Here is a 21,089-nt window from a genome sequence, read left to right on the forward strand (position 1 = left end):
TCTGTTTAGAATAAAATCCTTCTTCTACATAAAATTTCGAAATGGATGTTAAACATGAGTGAGAATTTATTTCTTGTGTAGTCAGACCCTGGGATCATACTTATCCTAAGAGCAGTCAGCCCAATTAAACTGAATCAGGAACCTTCCAGTTTGCTACATAAAGGCTGTTATTCCTTTGATTTCCCCTCTGGGCCCATATGTCTCCATTCCACAGAGAACCATCCACTCCACTGACCAGCAACCTCACCACAGCCACCAAGGCACAGCCCCAGTTCCTCTTCCCTTCTCCTCACAAGGCCGTGACATCCTCGACAAGCATTTATTCATTCCACACAAAACCCAGGGGAAGTGTGGACTCTCAGGAACCAAGTGTGTTCATAACAGTCCCAGAATAGACATTATTGTTAAGTGATGCTGGAAGGAAACACTTCCTTTATGTCCCCAGGCCCCTGCGTGGACATGAGTTTCTTCCATCACATATGCAAGGGGATGTCGGGCTGAGACAATACCGTTAGACTAACACAATCCAGTTAAATTACCCCTATTTTTTTTTCCTTCTTAAAGGGAAATAATTAAGTGCAATATTATGTTTACGAAGGAAAACGTGCTAGTCGTGACTGCTGAAAGTTAAAATTCCCACAGCAAATTACCTTGGTCCAAAAATTTACCAGGAAAAGTTTTCAGGAAATCCACTGATTTTCTGGATTTTAGACTAGAGTTTTGGATCGCTTAGGTGAAATATTAGTGTTCACATTCCAAGAGCGTTCAGATTTTTCAAAACAAAGTTTATTTTTTAAATGGAAAATCGTAATGCTTGAGAATAGTTTTTAACAATCGATTTAATCAAAGATGTGGCTTTCAGCAATACTATCTTGAATACCAAGGGAAAAGATACTGCCTAATGACATAACTTCCGAAAGGATTTGTTAAAGGTACATAAATAGAAAGTGATGTGCTGGACATTTAGAGCCTGTAAGGGCTTTCCGGAACCAGCACTCACTCACCACTGACAGCTCAAAAGGCTGTGGGACAATAAAGTGTACACATTGTTTCAAATAACACTGTTATCAAGGCCAGGAATGTTAATAATCCTAAGCATAAAGCAAGTTTCCAGAGTTTCACACACAAATCAGTCTTCCCGCAATCAATTCATTTCCAGTAAACTACAGAGTATGATGTAAAAACAAAAATCTTAGACTCAGAAAGGTTACTGTAAATTATCCAGTGGTTTTCCACACTTGAAGCCTTTTCACATACGTACACACGAACTTGGGTCACCTGAAAAGTCCCATGGCCCTTGGCCACCTGCAAAGTCACACATACAATGTCCCCTGCATACGTTCTCTGAACCAGTGGTAAGTCTGTATCTGAGCCTCTTCTGGGGTCCTACTTAATTCAGCTCCTGAGGCTGTCCCTTTCTCTTAACTTGAACAGCATAGTTTTTTGTTGTTTTAACTTTTTTAAATTTTTTTCCAGCTTTACTGAGATATAATTGACATATAACACTGTGTAAGTTTAAGGGGTACAACATGTTGACTTGATACACTTACATACTGCAAAATGATTACCACCAGAGCCACAGCAGTGGGCTGACACCTCTATCACGTCACACAATTACCACTTCTTTTTGTGGTGAGAACACTTCAGATCTACTCTCTTAGCAACTTTCAAGTATATAATACAGTATTGTTAACTACAGTCACTGTGCTGTACAGTACATCCCCAGAACTTAGTCCTCTTCAAGCTGGAAGTCTGTGCCCTGTGACCAACATCTCCCCTTCTCCCCATCCCCCCAGGCCCTAGCAACTACCATTCTCCTCTCTCCATTTCTATGAGTTGGGCTTTTTTAGATTCCACATAGTAATGATATCATACAGTATTTGTCTTTCTCTGTCTGGCTTATTTCTCTTAGCATAATTCCTTCAAGGTCTATCTATGTTGTCGTAAATGACAGGATTTCCTTCTTTCTCATGGCTGAATAATATTCATTCATACACACATACACACACACACGTCTTTTTTTATCCATTCATCCACAGACGAACACTTAGGTTGCCTCCATATCTTAGTTATTATGAATAATGTTGCAATGAACCTGGGAGTGCAGATATCTCTTCAAGATCCTGATTCCATTTCCTTTGGATATAAACCCAAAAGCGGGATTGCTGTTATCATACGATTGTTCTATTTTTAATTTTTTGAGGAACCTCCATACTGTCTTCCACAGCTGCTGCACCAACTTACATTCCCACCAACAGTGCACAATGGTTCCCTTTTCTCCACATCCTCCCCAACAATTATCTTTCTGATAATAACCATTGAACAGTATGTTAAGAGGTCACTAAATCGTTAGAAATGAAATGGGTATTTTGATTTGGTAGAAACCTTTAAAGCTGCTCCGAGCCTCCTCTGATCAGTGCTCACACTCCAGGAGCCGTGGACTGGAGCTGGGCTCCCAACACACAAGAAAGGCTGGTGCATCTAAGGGCAGTAATGAATGGGCAGTAATGACACAGCACAGGATGAGTATGGGGGATCCAGGCTAAGTATCAAAATGTCCAGCTGTCTAGGTATGTGTTCAAGAACTGTGTATGGTCCCTTAGGACTACAACCAAGTCTCCGGAACTCTGCAGTTCCCTAAGAAAAGTGTTAAAACAGTGAAAATATTAAAGCTTCACAATGAAGGCAGTGAGATCATTCATAAGGAGTGAATTACACTACTAAGAAATTCTTTAGAAAACTGTACCTAATACTCACATTTTCTATCAGGTCACAGATGATAGCATTATTGAAGTAATCAATGTGCATCCATTCTATGTCCTGAGAAACAAAACAGAACAAAATCAAAGTCCATATGATGATGCCACAACACCACCATCCATAAAACAGATTTTGCCCGTCTTATCATATTTCACTTCCTCTCTGAACATTTCCTTTATAAAGTCAGTGCTGCAAATGTCATCTTCCGGTTCCCAAAACTTTCTCAGTGCAGCAGTCCACCACTGACATGATCTGATTGAAACGAGCGCCCTTGACCTGTCCTGAGACTGCCTCCCATTCCACTCTCCCATCTGTGGCAATTTCCCATGCACTTCACTGGGCCTGGGCCAAATATTTACTCGACAGGCCCATGGGTCAATATTACTTTGTGTATATTTACAGTGTTTATAAGGAAATAAGTCAGAACTTGATCCCAGGAATCTAAAGCCTAGATTTTTCTGTTCTTAATTTGTAATCACAAGGAAAAAATTAATTTTAGAGTCAACCCTATGTTGTAGGACAGTTAACTTTTTTCAAGTGTAAAAAATAGCCCAGTGCTCAGACAAAATACTTTCAACATAAGGAAAGACAAAAACCTATCCACTGGTTCTAACGCTACCAACAAAGCCAAATCTGGGAGGCCAAATGTAATCATTCTGCATCTGCTTACACTCTGTCCATCAGTGTAAACATTTATTTTTCTTCCAAGGGGAAGAAATTTAATTCGTACAGCAAGCTAGGGACCTTCCTATATATTCTTAGAAGTGTTTTAGACAATCTGTACAAACTGTTTAAGTTAGAGATCAAAGTCTGGGTATTCTCTTTATGATGAGAGGACAGGAAGAGAATTAATCTGGCTTTTAGGATGTTTATGTTACCAAAAGGTGCCAGACAAATAGAAGACATTTCTAAATGATCATTCTAAAAGAAAAATGAAATATTTACAATTTAGCTTTCAAGTAAATGGATTATTTTACTAAGTCACTGGGAATAATCATCACATTAGAAAAATCTATACTAAGAGACCCCCAAAAAAGGAGGTTTCAGTGTCCTTAATGACTTAAAATGACATCATAGAAATGAAGACAGGGCCAGCCCCGGTGGCCTAGTGGTTAAGTTCAGCACACTCCACTTTGGCAGCCTGGATTTGGTTCCTGCAAGCTGACCTACACTGCTCTGTTAGAAGCCATGCTGTGCTGGCAGCCCACATACTGAAAAATAGAGGAAATTGGCATGGATGTTAGCTCAGGCTGAATCTTCCTCAGCAAAGGAAAAAAAAAAAAAGAAATGAAGAAAAATATGTAATGTCATTACTAAAATATTAAAACAAATAAATGAAAAGGAAATAAAAATACGGATACAAGAAAATAATTTCTCCTTTTTATTTTTTCTGAAGTAAATAATTTTATACTTAGAGAAAGACTGGCTATTTAAAAAAATGAAAGGGTGAAAACCAAGTGCGTGTTTTACAATTAGGGTTGAAAGGCTTTTGCAAACATTACTTCTGATTATTTTTAAATTACATTAAGTGAGAGTCCATACATGGCACTAGGACAATACCTGGCATATAGCACTCAACAAATGTTACCTGTTTTTATTAGAAAATCAGAGCTTTTCAAGATTGAACAAAGTCTTAAAATATTTTCAAATTTATATACAGCAATATTGACTTTTTTGGTAGACCATTCTCTAAGTTTTGGCAAATGCATCACATCATGTGACCACCACCATAATTAGCCCCCCCAAATTCCCTCGTGTTGCCCTTCATAGTCATGCTCTCTGACGACTCCTATCCCCTGGCAATTGCTGACTGTCCCCTGTCTCTATCACTTTGCCTCTATAGTTTTGCCTTTTCTAGAAAGATAAAGAGATGGGATCACACAGTATGTAGTCTTCTGAGTCTGGCTTCTTTCATCTAGCTTAATGCATTTGAGATTCCTTCATGTCACTGCGTGTCTCAACTGTCTGCTCCTTTTTATTGCTGAGAAGTAGGCCCTTGTAGGGATGGACCACAGCTGTTTGTGCATTCATCACAGACCATTTTATTAACACACTATTATTTTACATCATTGCACTGGAATCCAGTGAGACTCAAGTCAGTCAACTGATATTTACTGAGCACCTACTATGTGGCAGGCATTGTTCTGGGCACTAGCAGCAGAGCAGTAAAGAAAATCTCAGTTAGCTTAAATGTCATGCCAAAGAAATATTTTTTTTTTTTAAAGATTTTATTTTTTTCCCTTTTCTCCCCAAAGCCCCCCGGTACATAGTTGTATATTCTTCTTTGTGGGTCCTTCTAGTTGTGGCATGTGGGAGGCTGCCTCAGCGTGGCTTGATGAGCAGTGCCGTATCCGCGGCCAGGACTCGAACCAATGAAACACTGGGCCGCCTGCAGTGGAGCGCGTGAACCCAACCACTCAGCCACGGGGCCAGCCCCATGCCAAAGAAATTTTTAAAAGACAGAATATGGCTAAACTTAGATAAATCTGATTTTAGGGTCACGTTTATATAGTCTGAATCCAGGATTTGTATTTGAGTAAAAAGGAACATTTAAAAGAATATTTCAACATTACCTCCCGTATATACTCCTCCTGCTCTTCTTTAAGAGTAAGTTCAATGAAGATTTGTTGCAGCTTTTCATTACAATAGTTAATAATAAACTGCTCAAAGCTGTTGTCCTGTATGGGGAAAAATGAAAATAGCCTTATAAACCAAGCCATTAGCTCTTCCATAACGGGGGCACTCTAACGTCTCAGTCCACAAGAGACGCCACCCACTGCCTATCCGATTCAACTGTGGCCCAGCACACAGCTGCTGGGTCAGAGGCTCAAACATCACAGGCACTTGAGAAACGATTCACGAGATAAGTGAATGAATGAGGAGCACACAAATTATACAGTATTTGAAGGATGAAGATGTTTAGTTGACAAGGAAGCACCCCACACATGGTAAAAAATAAAAAATACATACATTTCCCCCGAAAGATCAGAAAACAAACAGTGAGATCTACAATCTCTGTCACCCAAGTCCTCAAGCTTTCATTCTCAGGTAAAACTTTGGAGCTCAAGACAGTCTTCCTGACCTGATCCTCTTCCCGAACCCGGGGTTAGATCCCTCATTCTGACTCTTACACACTAGCACTTTTAAAAATCATGCTCTATGTACATATGTGTGTATATAAGCGTACACATGTATTGATTAGTTCACACTTATCTGTCTCACTAGCCTGTACATTCCTAAGGGCAACGTCGACCCTGTGTCTCTTTTGTCCACCGCTGTAAGCCCATGCCTTACCCAGCACCTCACCCCTAGTAAGCGCTCTGTGTGTATCTGATGAGTGAAGGAATGGATGAGGGGCCTACAAAATGGAGACCCAAGGGAATCAGCACATCGAATTCATCTCCCTCACTAGAAACGCTCTCTCTCTTCTCAGAAGGCTCATATTTATTCCTCTTATGATTCTCAGCAGTTTCTCCTTCACATTAGAGTGATCTCCTATGAACTCCGATGGAAGATCCAGGCCTGCATCGTTTCTGAACAACGCACAGGGCTTAATGCATTTTTGTACATACTGAGGACGGAAAATGCACATCTGCTAAATGAATGCACTTCACCAAGAGCCACAGCATCCAGGAACAGGCAGATCTGGTCATAAACTAGCTATTTTCACCTCTATCCTTCCTTTGTGCAGGGAAAGAAATGGTGGCATTGGGAGCAAGGGACGCTACGACCCCACCACTGATAAACCTGACTCTTTTCCCACTGAGGTGGCCAGCCCTGGCCTAGTGAGCTAGGAGGGTCCCCACGTAACGGTGGAACCGAAGCTCACGACTCCCTGAGAATACAGAGACTGGCCTTCAAGCCTCTCCATAAATGAAGAAAGCAAACCATCAATTTTGGTCCTACCTAGGACAAATTTAAAAATGATACTTATAATGTAGCATCTGACCACATTCTTTCCTGGAGGTCAGCGAAGGAGTTCTAATCACCAGTGATAAACTAATCTGAGGAAACTTTTGACTCTAAACTATAAATGACACATTGACACTGTCACTGACTGATCTTTTAACATTAAATGTAGTCAAGGATAAAAGTTGTTGTTGTTGTTGTTTTTAATCCTGAAATTTCTTACTAAAGGGCATACATTTATTTTCAATACTTTTGACAAACCTAGTCTTAGACACAAAGGACAGTCCCCAGTACTCATTTTCACACAAAAGTTTTAAAAACCATGTGCTCTAATCCTAAGAGCTTAACAATTTTGATTAAATGTTGAATTCAATCTGGTATAAATGCCTTATTATTATTATAATCAGCATAAGGCCATTTCATCTTTGACAAAGTCTGGTTGTCTTGGTTTGGTAAAATAGATCCTTATATAATCTACTACCACAAATGAAAAACATAATAAAATTAAAATTTTAATGGTTTGTATGAGCAGATCTTTGGTTTTGTTAGAAAACAAATTCATGGAGTAAATCTTCTCTCTAATTTAATAAGTCTGTGCCCATGGAGCTATTTAAACAAAATTATGTTAAATCTTCAAACAGCCACTAATGAGGAGCAGGCAGGGGAAAGCAACTAGCGTCCGTAGACATATTATGTGACTTGAACAGCTCGAACAGGACTATGAAACACACACAAGCAGATCAGAAACCAGAGGCGAAGCTTCACAGTCATAACACAACTTAAGAAGTTAGAGCTAAATTAATTTTCCCTGTAATTTTTAAAAATTCCTCTGTGAATTCTACACTTCATATCCACACAGTTAATCAATGGCCATTTACTGCAAAATTCACACAGCTGGAGAAGCTATTCACACAGGAGCATGCAACAGACCGTCACCGCAAACAGTTCATACTTACTGCATTCTGGTGCAGAAAGGGACAGATTACACAAAATGCAGTCAGTTCTTAATTTGCAATAAACTTCTAAAAGTAAACACTCATCTGATAGTTACTCATTGGTGGAAATGACAGATTTTACCATTCACGCTGTATTTCTGACTGGCATAAAACTTTAGATCAAACACGTGTCTGATCAATTCACAAGACAGGGTCACGATACCTACACATGCTGTCTGAATTGTGGTTCTGCTAGGTGAGAGCTATTCAGGATAAAAACTGTGCAACTGAAATAATGATACACCACGTAATTTGCTTCAAGTCCTTAAGGCTTCAGAATCTAATGTTTCTAACCCTAAATTATCAGGAAAAATAAAACGTGTATGACACATCCACCCCAAGAGTCAGGGACAGAGGGAGTTGGCAGGTCACCAAAACAATGAAGAGATTCAGCAAGATCCAGAGCACCTCCCCGTTCCCATCACAGCAACCCACCCCTGTGCTATACGTGCTGTGTCTCCCCTTCAAACACAGACAAGGTGGTAAGGAAAGTATTCTGGAGACAGCCTAAGAACAGTAACCTTGACTCTCCGACCTTATCCTGCTGCTTAAAGAACGGAAACAAAAACAGAGTAACACAATTGTCAGGGCAGAAACCAGCTTACTTCCCCACAGAAATATCTCAGCATCTTTTGCAAACACACCCCACAGCCTCCAAAACACATCATGAATCGCCAGTGCAATCATTACTGCTGCAAACGCAGGCAATCACATTTCTTGTGATCTAAGTTTAGGCTGTTGACATTATCCAAATTTTGGGGAAATGGGACTTCACAAATCATTAAAAATAACTTGCAAAAATTTATAATTTGCAGAAAATTAAGGAACAGCCTGGTAACCATTTATACAGCTGCAACTTGCACAGGTCCAACGCATTTCTCCATCGATATAGGCATTAACTATCAGCAGGTTTTCCCTCTGCCTTTTATAAAATAGCTAAACTGAGTCTAGGAACCATCACATGAATATGAAGGCCCCAAAGCAACTTGGTATTTGGATACTTTTTTGGTTTGTCAAGAACTGCATGGGTGGCCAGCGCAGGCACTCTCTCCCACGTGTCAGTTTCATGAATCAAAGCCCCACACAGAGGAAGTGGGCAGGAGCTTGCTCCCATGAATGACTCACCTCCTCTCTCCAGTTTGCTACCCATGCTCCATGCAGCGAATTTTTCTCCATTCTCTAAGCCACATTTATCCTTAAAGACTGAGGGATAAAACTAAAACTTTTGGGAACATCTTCAAACAAGTAGATCCAAAATTTTCCATTATACAATCCCCTTGAACGAAGCTCAGAACAACCCCCACCCCACTGGACTGCTCTAGAAAACGCAGGTAAACAGCAGGGTGCCTGGGTTCTATACTATTTTACACTGTATTTACCAAGTGTATTTTGGGGTAGTAAGTACTTACTATATTTAGAAGTATACAAAATACCAACATTTGAAACTCTAGGGCTTCTTTCAAGAATTCTAGAGTTTGAGTAGACCCTTTCAACATCAAAGAAACAGGAAGTCATACTCCCAACAGAGTTTACAACTGGTTTATATTTATAAGTATCAATCATGAAGTTTCCACTTGGAATGAATTTGAAGGATGGATCAAAAATACTGGCCTGTTACTACACTTGTATATTCTCAGCAATAGAGGAGGCTAAAGAAGTCCTATACTCTTTAGGCAGATATTTAAATCTCATACTCTTTCAAAACAATAAATATTGAAAAGAATATGTAGAATAAAGGAGGAAGCTCTGTCACCTCCATCATTAGGATGGTGGGACAGCACGGGGTTTGCAGGTGAATATTATGTGTGGGGAATGGGGGGCAGTTCAAACACAAAGACCATGACGTATTCAACCAAAAAGTACTGTAAATTATGTATTTAATTGATATTTCTTACAGTTCAACACTTTCATTTGAGGTCAAATTTTGGACATAAGTTGGTTGAGGATTTCCTATTTTACATACAATGAAGTCTCTTACACAATAAATAAAACAGTACATTCATATAAAAATTATAGAACTTTGAGTATGATATCACTGTTTCAGAGGAGTTGGGCTATATTAATAGTTTAAAATGTGCTACTGGTCCTAGTAAAGATTTACTTGGTGAAAAGCCTTTGGACAGTCTCCAATTATAACACTGTTCCTATAGAAAAATAAAATTTACGTAACAATTAATTTTTAAAAATCACAAGGTTGGGGCCGGCCCGGTGGCGCAGCGGTTAAGTTCACACATTCCGCTTCTCGGTGGCCCGAGGTTCGCCGGTTTGGATCCCGGGTGCGGACATGGCACTCCTTGGCACGCCATGCTGTGGTAGGCGTCCCACATATAAAGTAGAGGAAGATGCACACAATGTTAGCTCAGGGCCAGGCTTCCTCAGCAAAAAAGAGGACTGGCAGTAATTAGGTCAGGGCTAATCTTCCTCAAAAAATAATAAATTAATAAATAAATAAAATAAAATAAAAATCACAATGTCAAGAAATGGGTCCCAAATCAAGAACTGCTTTTTTTAGAAAGTAAACTTTACAAAATTCCTCAAAACAAGAGAAAAACATTTAATATAAAACATTCTCCTTGTTAGACATTCACAAAATTGAATGGCTAAAGTTTTAAAAATCTTCCCTTTAAATGCATAACATTTTTCTTCCAGATACATACTCAAATACGATAAATTTTTTTAAAAAACAGCCTTACAGTGCTTTCCTTAAATATTTTAAATTAGGCTTTGGATTAAAAAGTTAAAGTAAGAGCAATGATGAACATATACATACTATGAATCATATTAATGCCCACCATTTTCGTTCTAAGAATCTACTTTAAATCATCTCTTCCTCTTCAACTGTTGTTCTCTAACGCACCAAGGACAAATAAAGGCAACTGAAACACAAGGTGTTGACTGTAACCAGCATCAATTTTCTTTTTAAAACAATTTAGAAAATAAACCCTATAATCATGAGAGGGACTTGGCACGCTGCACTGATACTGGCCCAGCTACAGGCCTGTTTTACGTAGCACACTCACTGCGTCTAGCCTATCGCATCCTTGCTGCGTACGGGCCACCTTCAGTGAGGTTAATAGGGGCAAGACGAATAAGGAGAGCCTGATTCAAAAGAACCAGCTCTTCGCCTGCATGAAACCAGCTAAACCGTATGAAAAGTGACATATTCAGCCAGTGCTGTCCTGCTTCCGTCTACAGGATACTAACAGTTAAATGGATTTCCCCATTAAACTACCTGTCAATTTTAATACCTATCAGATAAGTACTTATAAAAAAGCTGAATCAATTTAGACTGCTCAACATTGTTTTGAATTTAATTTCACTTTTTTAAAGAATAGCATTTGTTATTTTATGGAGATGCTATAAATATTTCTCAGAGATCAAAGGCCATGTTTTCAGTTATGAGAACATCTAAACTTCATTGTACAGAATTGGAGTGTTTGGACTGTAATTCTCTCCCTTTGCAAACTGGACTTACGTCCAGGATTTATAGTTAGATTTTTCTCCTCTAAGAATTTTAATTCACTTCACCTTATTTTTGGTATCATTGTTCCACTAATCTGTTCTCCAAACTGGCATCAGATCCCACGTGGCCAGCGAGGCAGAGCCATTCACCCTGCTGGCGCTGGAATGTCTGTTAGTCAAACCCATGTGTCATCACCCCATGGTTTAATGCATCAGTTTCCCTATTCCGTTTAGAGACAGACCAAAGTGAATGAAAGGTTTCCACCAGCTCAGCTGAAAAACGTTTTCATGGGAACTGTCAGCGGGGTCATGAAGCAGAATTAGAAACATTAAAAAATTTTTTTCTGGACCTTTACAGTCTGATCTTTAAAGTGATGTCCAGGGCGTTCTAAAAGGCAGAACTCTTAATTCCTGTAGCCAATTTTCACCGAAGAATAAGGGCAGAATTTCCTCTATACTCTATCTGTTTATTTCCACTTGGGCAGACGACACCATAGACATTTTCATTTTTGCATTGATGTGCGCTCTGAATCCTCCCTCGTGAGTCAGACTCTGAGCTCTTCTACTTCAGTTGGTGGTACCTGTAAGTCCTTAATTATCTGGCTTCCTTGGGTTCCACCCTCTGGGCTTCCTGACCTTTCTGTGTGTTCTACGTTTGCTGAGAATCCAGGAACATGTACAACGGCACCTGGGGTATGTACGTGAATACATTAAAAAAGAAATTTCTAATTCTGTATCAAAAAGCAGGTAAAAGTATCTTAAAAGTTCCCAACCAAATCTCTATTCTGACTTCCCCCAAAATAAATTTATTTATAAAATAAATAATAAATTATTAAAAATCAAGACATTTAGAAGATTAACCTGAGAAGGAGAGCGAGAACTATTAATTACAGTCATGCACCGCATAACTACGCTTCAGTCAATGACGGATCACATATAGGACTGTGGTCCCGTAAGATTCGTAGCATATAGCCCGGTTGTGTAGTAGGCTACGCCATCTAGGTTTGTGTAGGTACACTCTATAATGTTTGCACAGCAATGAAATCACCTAACGGTGCATTTCTAAGAACGTATCCCCGTCATTAAGCATGTCTGTAGAATGAAAAACAAATCTTAGTTTTCTCAAGGGACTAGAAAAGAAATCAAAGCTTTTACTGCATGGAGAAGGAAAATTAACTTCTAACGATTTTATGGCCATCACAAGATTTGCTATAGACACATAACTAGTTTGATTTGGCTTTGGCTGAAAGTTCTATTTAAGAGTAAAGATGTAATCTGTTTGGTTTTAGGAATGTTATATACACACAGATTAGGTTTAGAAAGGATAAACTGAAGTGAGGCTGAATGTTTTATAAGGGCATCTCGTGCAGAGGCCAAACAGCCAGCAGAACACATATGTTTGGAATTTATAGTTCACTCTGGAGATTCCTGTTTACAGGAACAGTTGGTCTCAACCTTGACTGCACGATGGAATCACCTGGGACCTTTACAATACTCAATGCTGACTTATTGCTCTGGGGTGCAGCCTGGACATCTGAATATTCAAAAGCTCCCCAGGTAATTCCAATGTGCAGCTAAGTCTGAGAACTACAGAGCTGGAGTATTCCTCTGAAGAAAGGAAGAGCATTTAGAAACATAATGCAGGCATTTGCATAAGCTAAAGTCCGTAGCTGTAAGAGTGTTAAGAAAAACGGTGATATAACCTGTAGAAGTAAAGCATCTTCAGAAAGATGGGCTTGGAGAAAAACTTGAATTAACCACAAATGAAAAATATTTCCGCATTGCTACAGGGTGTTTCACCCAGTGCCAAGTTAACGTATCCACCCAGAACATCCAGCTTCTATTCTGATTAGGTCTATAGCAAAAACACACTTTTAAAGAGTAATCTAGTTTCCTGGTTAGATTTTCCTACCAGATAGGATGTGTCCTCAGTCGGCAACAGCCCCTCAATCTTAGGGCCAAGACCATAAGCTCCATGCAGGAAAGGAACATCTCTGTCTTGCTTCCCACTGGCATCTGGCTCATATGAGGCACTGAATAAATGCTTGAGAAATGACTCCCTCACTTATACACGGTCAAAACTACATGAGGAGCAACTCAGTTCCCTGAGCGCTGTGAGGGTCTCTTTTCCCACAGCTGAGATCTTACGATATCCTGGAAGATGAAGGCAAGCCAATGTCCCATCATAACCCCATTAGCCTATAAAAAAAAATTTCCACGTATTGTGACATGACATTAAGCCCTTCCCCACTGGCTTAAAGGCCAATAAATTTTTTTCTTGCAAAATAAAATAAAATAAAATAAAATCAGTTTCTTTGATTTTAGAAGTAGCATTGAATATATCTTTTTATTCTAACTTTCTAGTGAGATCTCCGCTTTGGCCCTGTTCATGAAACCATCTAAATTTAGATCAGTGATGTGCCAGGTAAGAAATCTTTTCCCTGCCAACTGTAAAGAATGTCTTTGATATGCTGCCCATTTAGTGACAGTAACCCTTCTTGATGCAAAGAAATTAATTTTGGCACCATGATTTCTGCATATACTCAAGCAATTCTCCTAAATCACAAATCTCAAATTCTTTCCCTTTAATGAAGGGACCAGAAGCTTTCCTTGCAGAGTGTGCTACAGAGTCACCAATACAAGCAGACGTTGTGCTGAAGGGCAGTTATTGAGGGGCAGTATGGGGACAGCAGCCAGTGCACAGCCCAAGTGTCCCACACTCTGCCACCAGCATAAAGATGAACTCCAGGAAGTCTCCCCACACTGGCCTGGAGCTTGGAACGATGACAATGGTGCAGAAATAGGGGGCGTCAGAAACCTATCACATTTAGTTTTTTTTTCCTTATTTCCAGATACTGGGGACCCTGTGAGTTTGTGGGTGAAAGTGAGGAAAAGGTCCTCTAGGAGGTCTTTCATTATTTATTAGGAAGTCTGGGGTTTAGGTCTGGAGTCCACGACTTAGCAGCCATGTACCCTTCAGGGAGTTACGTGGCTACTTCAGGGGACTTACTTCAGAGCCTCACTTCCTCATCACAGAATCTGAATAACAATAGCAGCTACTTCCTGCATGAAGTTGTTGTGGAAATTAAATTGGACAGTCTATGCAACACGTACCCATGCTTGCATACAGTCAGCCCTCAATAATTATTTGCATTAGCTATTAAATGTGGCACATGATCAATAGGGAGAAGGCATTATCACACAAATAAATGCTGTAAGAAAAAGGCATTTGCTAGAAAGGCGTGTCTTAGCAGAAGGGGAATGGGCTGATGTTTTTTCTGATTCTGTGAACCTGATCATTTGGAACATGTAAATTCTTGCAAGGGGTCATTCTGGCAAGGTCTGGTTATTTGAAGAGATTCACAAATCATTACTTGTGGGGAGAATTAAGAAAGGAGGAGCCTGACTCACTTGTTATTTTCCTGAACCAAACTAAAATACCACTCCTAAAAGTGAGAGTTAAGTATTTTAAAAGGTCCTTAAAACAGCTTCTAAAGGTCAAAGTTAGCAAGGGGGTCAACAGGAAATTCTAATATAAGTAGATAATGTTTAAATATTTAATTCATTATGAAATTCAGCAGAAATTTTTTCAACCTTTGCAGAACTCACTATCGTAAGATCACAGTCAGATGAGACCTGAATCATTTAATCATTTAATCCAATAAATCATTTAATCCGGACCCTCTCTGATGAGTCCAACAGAGATAATAACCAGCTCTGGCCAGACCATGGCCAGCATTTGTCTCTCTCACGCCTGGATCTTTCATGACAGTATCCTGCCTCATTGTCCAACAACCTACAAACAAATGAATGACCACAGGCATAATGTCCAAGTACCTGGTTGGAAATTTCACAGTGAGAACTTTGAATCTGCAATCTCAAAAGTCAAGTACTGATTCAAGAAGTTCTTTTTAAATAGCACTGTCTCCAAAATGCTGACTCTCAGCACATAAAACACGCATATATACACACACACACACACACACAGATTTTGTTACATCTGCACAAAGGTTATTTGTAGATTCAAAGTTGTACTATTATATTTAATGTCTATAGTATATACGATTTAATTTCTAACTGTTCAACATTAATAAAGATAATACAAAAAATAGAAAATAAGTTACCTCAAAAATTTCAAAGCCATAAATGTCCAAAACACCCATGACCTTCTTTCTCACTTTTGTTTGTGCCTTAAAAAAAAGGTTCAAATTGAAAGGTTAATTTAGGCATGAAATATAACACTAAAAGCATGTCAAGGAATATAAACACATATTACAACTTCATTGTGTTTCATAACTAGGAGAAAAACTGTAACTTAGTTTCCTTGTTTTTTTAAAGATTGGCGCCTGAGCTAACAACTGTTGCCAATCTTTTTTTTTTTTCCTGCTTTTTCTCCCCAAATCCCCCCAGTACATAGTTGTATATTTTAGCTGTGGGTCCTTCTAGTTGTGGCATGTGGGATGCCGCCTCAACGTGGCCTGATGAGCGGTGCCATGTCTGCGCCCAGGATCCGAACTGGTGAAACCCTGGGCCCCTGAAGCAGAGTGCGCGAACTTAACCACTCGGCCATGGGGCTGTCCTCCCCTTAATTTCTTTTTAAACATACAAGATAGGATATTGGTATGGAATCTTTCAGAAATTTTAATAATAGATGACATTTAAAGAAGGCATTAGTGATACTTAATTTAAAAAAAGATCACTGAGGGCCAGCCCGGTGGCTCAGCGGTTAAGTGCGCACATTCCGCTTCGGCGGCCCGGGGTTGCTGGTTCGGATCCCGGGTGTGGACATGGCACCACTTGGCAAGCCATGCTGTGGTAGGCGTCCCACATTTAAAGTAGAGGAAGATGGGCATGGATGTTAGCTCAGGGCCAGTCTTTCTCAGCCAAAAGAGGAGGATTGGCAGCAGATGTTAGCTCAGGGCTAACCTTCCTCAAAAAAAAAGATCACTGAATCTTACAACAGGGTCTTTCAAAATTACCTAGTGTAATACTCGATTTTACTGAAGAAAATTTCAAGTAGCTGGCGAGGTCAAGTCACCTTTTCAGCCAAGTGTGTTCAACTAGTTAGAAGATGAGCCACAAGACCTGGGAGACTGACTCTCCGGTGAGATTTCTTAGAACACACATCGCAAAACAAAATAGATAGAATCCCTGACAAATTTCAATCCTATGCAAGGGAAATTCTTTTCAACGAACAATCTTTACAAGTGATCACTAACGATCTGATTATAAAATTAAAATATCTTTAACTTAATATTTATACTCTGAATACCATTTATTACCACTGATTTATTTGGTTATAGAGATTCAGTACCTTGATGCTTTCATTGATTCGATTTACCAACCACGAGAACAACCTGCTGTAGAGGTTTTTAGCCAGAGCATCACGGGCATAATAAGCCTATCAAAAAGAAAAAGAAATACTCAACACTCACAATGACCACAAGGCTTAATTTCAATAAAATAAGATTTTTAAAAAATATTTAAAGCTCTTTTATTTCCATTTTTTTTTTCCAGAGTCAGTTTTTATTATACTCTGGATGAACAGTCAAGCTGTTAAGAGAATTAGGCAAATTGTTTATACCTAGTTATTATACTTTTTTTGCATCCCAGGAAACTAATTCTAAATATTGCAAAAGCTTTCCCCATGAAGATATTCATCTCAATGTTATGGAACAGAGAAGAATCAGAGGCAATTTAGAAGTTCAACCATAGAGAATAAAAAAAAAAAAAAGCACCCATTGAAAGAGAAGTTACACAGTTATCACAGAATGATCATTATGAAAATTAGGTAATGAAATGGAAAATGCTTACATTTTGTGAAAATAAAAAACTCTATACACAATACAATGACAACCAGCGTTTTTAAACCCCTACACATAGGAAAGGAAACTCAAAAGAAATACATTGAAATGGCTTCATTAAATCTTTTGAGTATTTTTTTTAAAGTCTTCCTAAAGAGCAGTATAACAACTACATTGTTGGATAATATGTTGTATGCTAAAAATAAAATCCTCTTATTTGCGTATTTATTAATCTGAAAGATGTTCAGAGCTACTTGACAAAGAAGACGCACAAGACATATATGTCTCTATGACCTTGACTCAGAATCCAAATGCTGGAGAAAGTTAGGTTTGATTGGGAGAAGTGAACAGCCCTTAAAGGCACGGGGTGCCAAGAGTGTGCAGCAGTGGATGCTAACGAGATGTGTGACACCAGCGCTCCTGGGGAGGCCGGGAGAGGAAAGCTAGGGGTTTTGCTGTTGTTTTTAACACTCTGGCCATATGTGCATTTCATTGCTTATAAGTAGAAAGTTGGGTATTGCTATTAAAGTAAACCATTACATTTTTATTTTATGAAGAACACAATTTACTAGATTATGTAGAAATTCTTTTTCTACATTTCTTCCTAATTGAAGTGTAACAACTTTAGTAACACACTGACATCCCTGGCAATGTACTGCAGCTGAAAAGAGAGCGCCTCTTCCCGACTTCTGACACTTCCGTGCTAATCCCAAACCCTTCTCTCTAACTCAGGCAGCTACTCCAATCAGAGTTAGGAAATCCACCTAGAATTTGGCAAAAAATAAACCCAACTACGTAGTGATCCATGGTGGGGGATGGGGGGGGGGGGGGGGGGTTGGTATTGGTTCCATAGCAGAAAGTGCATGTAAAATGCTGAAACAGAGACAGAAGCCTAAATTTAAATACATACCCTTTCTCCAATCCCTTTTCTTCTAGTTTCCACTTTCTTAAAATAGGTAATTTAAGTGCCTAGAACAGTGCCTGGCACACAGTAAGTCTATAGACACATTTATATTATGATTTTTGAAGTATCCTCTCCTTTACTATTACCTCGTGAGCCTATATAATTCTTTCTTAATCCTTTCTCCTTTCTTGTGAATTCCAGTTATCTCAAGACACTACATATTTGTAAACAGACCCTTTTTCATTGTAACGTCTTCCAGTTTTTTTAGTTGTATGCTACCTGCTTCCTACAAACCATCATTTCAGCATGCAATTGAACTATAGTGACAACTTATTCCAGTAAACTGCTTTATATTTTTCAAAGTCTATTCACAGCCAATATTAATGTCCTTTGCTCCCTTCAAACAAATATTTATTCCAGGACTCACAAACTCAAATGCCTCCAGGGACTGGGTGACAGAAATGAACAGGAAGTAGTGGGATCTGCAGAGGCTGGAGGATGCATTCCAGGCTAAAGGCACTCAAATTCAAAATTTAAGAAGCAAGCAAACAAAACAAATAAAGAAAAAAAACTATCCTTTCGCCAAATAAACTATGCCTATTGAGCTACAGCTGGGACCCGGGGCTGTCAATTTGCCAGGTCTGACTTCTTGAGTCTGCTTCATGCCATCTAACTTCCACAATAATATCCTCTTCAAAGGAAGGGCAGGAATGTTTAACCTCATTTAAGGATCACCACTAAGGTGTGCAGAAATGAGGGAAGACCCCGAGCGTGCTGATTCACCATCGCAGATTCTCAGCACAATATGAAAAGACTATGCATTTCTCCAGCTGCGTGAAGCTCACTGAACAAACTTCCAGGAGGAAGGTGCTTCAGAGATGACCAGCATCAGGAGCGGCAGGACAGCACATGCTTGGCATGGGGACACGGAGAGATGCACGGACATGGGGCCCACCCTCCAGGAGCTTACAGTGGAGCGAGGGAGATCAAATCAACATGAACGAAACGATCAGAAGGCAGTGCCAAAGGGCACCAGGTAAAAATAAGTATGGCATTTAGAGATTAGCAGGGAATAAACTGAGATAAGCCGTGTAGGGTCAGATTACAGAGGGCCTTGGAGGCCACGTAGAGAATATGTGGCACAAGCTGAATGATAATAACTCTGTCTTGAATTTCCATTATTTCAATATTAATCATCACATCTGGGGAAAGATCTAAATGCCCTGGAGAAAATGAGGCATCAAGCAATAAAGATGATAATGGAGCCCAAGAAGGGGAGTTATGAGGAAAAGTCAAAACATTTCTCACTAGAATCAAAACCATCTAGGGAATAAGATCAGTCAAAACTCTGAACCCCACATTAAAAAAAAAAAACAACTTGAATAAAGAGCTGAGTCATCAACAATCTCAAGCCAAATTATTTTATGCCAAAGGTTAAAAGAATGTGGAAAAGTTATGCCCAGTGATGCAAGGTGACTCAAGCTTACAAAGTATGAGGCACCTGGGCCTGGTTTCCATAGAGGATGATTAAAAAGCAAGACTAAAACACACAATAAAAACAGACCAAAATATATCCACATATTTATATATGGATATTCCTAAATGGCCTTCTTAAACAACAGAGGTTTTCTCATTGCATCATCTTATACTAAACAGTCCCTACTCTGACTATGGAAAACACCTAAACTCACTGTGACCTTCAACACACTGGTTCTCACAATGTGATCCCTGGACCAGCAGTCGCATCACCTCTGAACTTGTTAGAAATGCAAATTCTTCGGTCCTACCCCAGCCCTACTCAGTAAGATGCTCTGGGGGTGCAGCCTGCAAACGAGTGTTTAACAAACCCTCCAGGTGATTCTGATGCTCGCTCACGTTTGAGAGCTACTGCTGCAGACGCTCCACTCTCTGACCCCAAACTTAACCTTTCCAGCTACACTGTTTCAAATCCTCTTCCCGTATCTACAGCTATAGCCAAGCTTAATCAACCCCTTTCCTGATATGTACTCCAAACCTGGCTTTTCTCACTATTTTCTTTTTGAAATTCCCTTTTGCCCATTCTTTATACATCTAAATCCTCCAAAACTGGCTCAGAAACCCTCTTCTTGATGAACTCTTGCTTAATTCCTTCTGTCCCTACTAATGGTCTACATGGGGGCTTGTGCTGAGTAGGCTCTCAACAAATTTTCTTGATTAAGTCAGTCACTCACCATCTGACTGTGAATTATAAGGCTGAGTTGGACAGACACGATAGCAGAAGAAGTAATTTAGGACGAAGGACACACAACAGTTATAGCTAGGAAAGGACTGTTACAAATCAAATTTACATATACATGAAATGAGAGTATTTTTCATAGCCAAAATAGCTCACCTAAAATTAGAAATCAACGTTGAGAGAAAGCTAAAGACACGTAGGCATTCTTGGGTTAGTGGGAAAGACTAGTTCAGAGCAGCAGAGAGAAAGACTAAACCTACCCCACCATCTTACTGACGCTTAAGGCTGCTTACAAGGGGGATGAGAATACAGTTGGACAAAGCAGGCCTGAGTTGAAAAAGTCCTGAATTAGTTATTTCATTCTAGCCCAAATCCATACTAACTGGTGGGAAAATGTCTAAGCCATAGAAACCAAGGGTTTCCATTGAAAGGGCTCCAGAAGCTGCCTTAGGTATCCACGCATTCATCCATCCATTTAACTTGAACCCAAGGAGAGAGGAAGTAAGCAACTCTGACTGTGTCTTAGAAAGACTTCAGTGGCCTCAGAGTGGAGGATGGAGGGAGCACAATAAGGAAGGCAGGGCAGCCAATTTGGCCATTTGACCACAAGCTGGTTTCTCCCACTGTCTTCTCCAAATCAGAAAATGGGAATTCCATTTTTCCCAGTTGCTTGGGCAAAAAATGTTGGGAGTCATCTCTGACTCTTCTTTTTCTGTCGTACCACGTACCAAGCCATCAGCAAATCTTGTTACTTCTATCTTCAAAACATATCCAGACGTGACCACTTCTCACTCCACTGCTGGCACCTAGTTCAAACCACCCCCATCTCTGGGTTAGTGCAGAACTCCCTGCAGCTCCCCTGTGCCAGGAACTGAATGTTGGTGCCCCCCAACATCTGTATGTTGAAGCCCTAATCCTCACTGTGATGGTACTTGGAGGCGGGGCCTTTAGGAGGCAATTAGGTTTAGATGAGGTTGTGAGGGTGGAGCTCCCATGATGAGACTGGTGTCCTTATAAGGTGATGAAAACACCAGAGCTTG

General features: G+C 39.7%; 1 protein-coding gene across 7 annotated transcripts in view; it reads right to left on the reverse strand.

Annotated features, from left to right (window-relative positions):
- LOC124233468 (unconventional myosin-Ib) overlaps positions 1 to 21,089 on the reverse strand; it is a 180,001-nt gene that overhangs the window by 33,364 nt on the left and 125,548 nt on the right. For all 7 annotated transcript variants that reach the window (XM_046650573.1, XM_046650577.1, XM_046650574.1 and 4 more), the window contains 4 exons: positions 16,441 to 16,527; positions 15,251 to 15,316; positions 5,334 to 5,438; positions 2,758 to 2,820 (listed from right to left, as the gene is read on the reverse strand). In XM_046650573.1, coding sequence (XP_046506529.1) covers positions 2,758 to 2,820; positions 5,334 to 5,438; positions 15,251 to 15,316; positions 16,441 to 16,527 — 321 coding nt within the window. The remainder of the gene's footprint in view (positions 1 to 2,757; positions 2,821 to 5,333; positions 5,439 to 15,250; positions 15,317 to 16,440; positions 16,528 to 21,089) is intronic.

The sequence above is a fragment of the Equus quagga genome, unplaced genomic scaffold (assembly GCF_021613505.1).
Source record: "Equus quagga isolate Etosha38 unplaced genomic scaffold, UCLA_HA_Equagga_1.0 203_RagTag, whole genome shotgun sequence".
Taxonomy (NCBI): domain Eukaryota; kingdom Metazoa; phylum Chordata; class Mammalia; order Perissodactyla; family Equidae; genus Equus; species Equus quagga.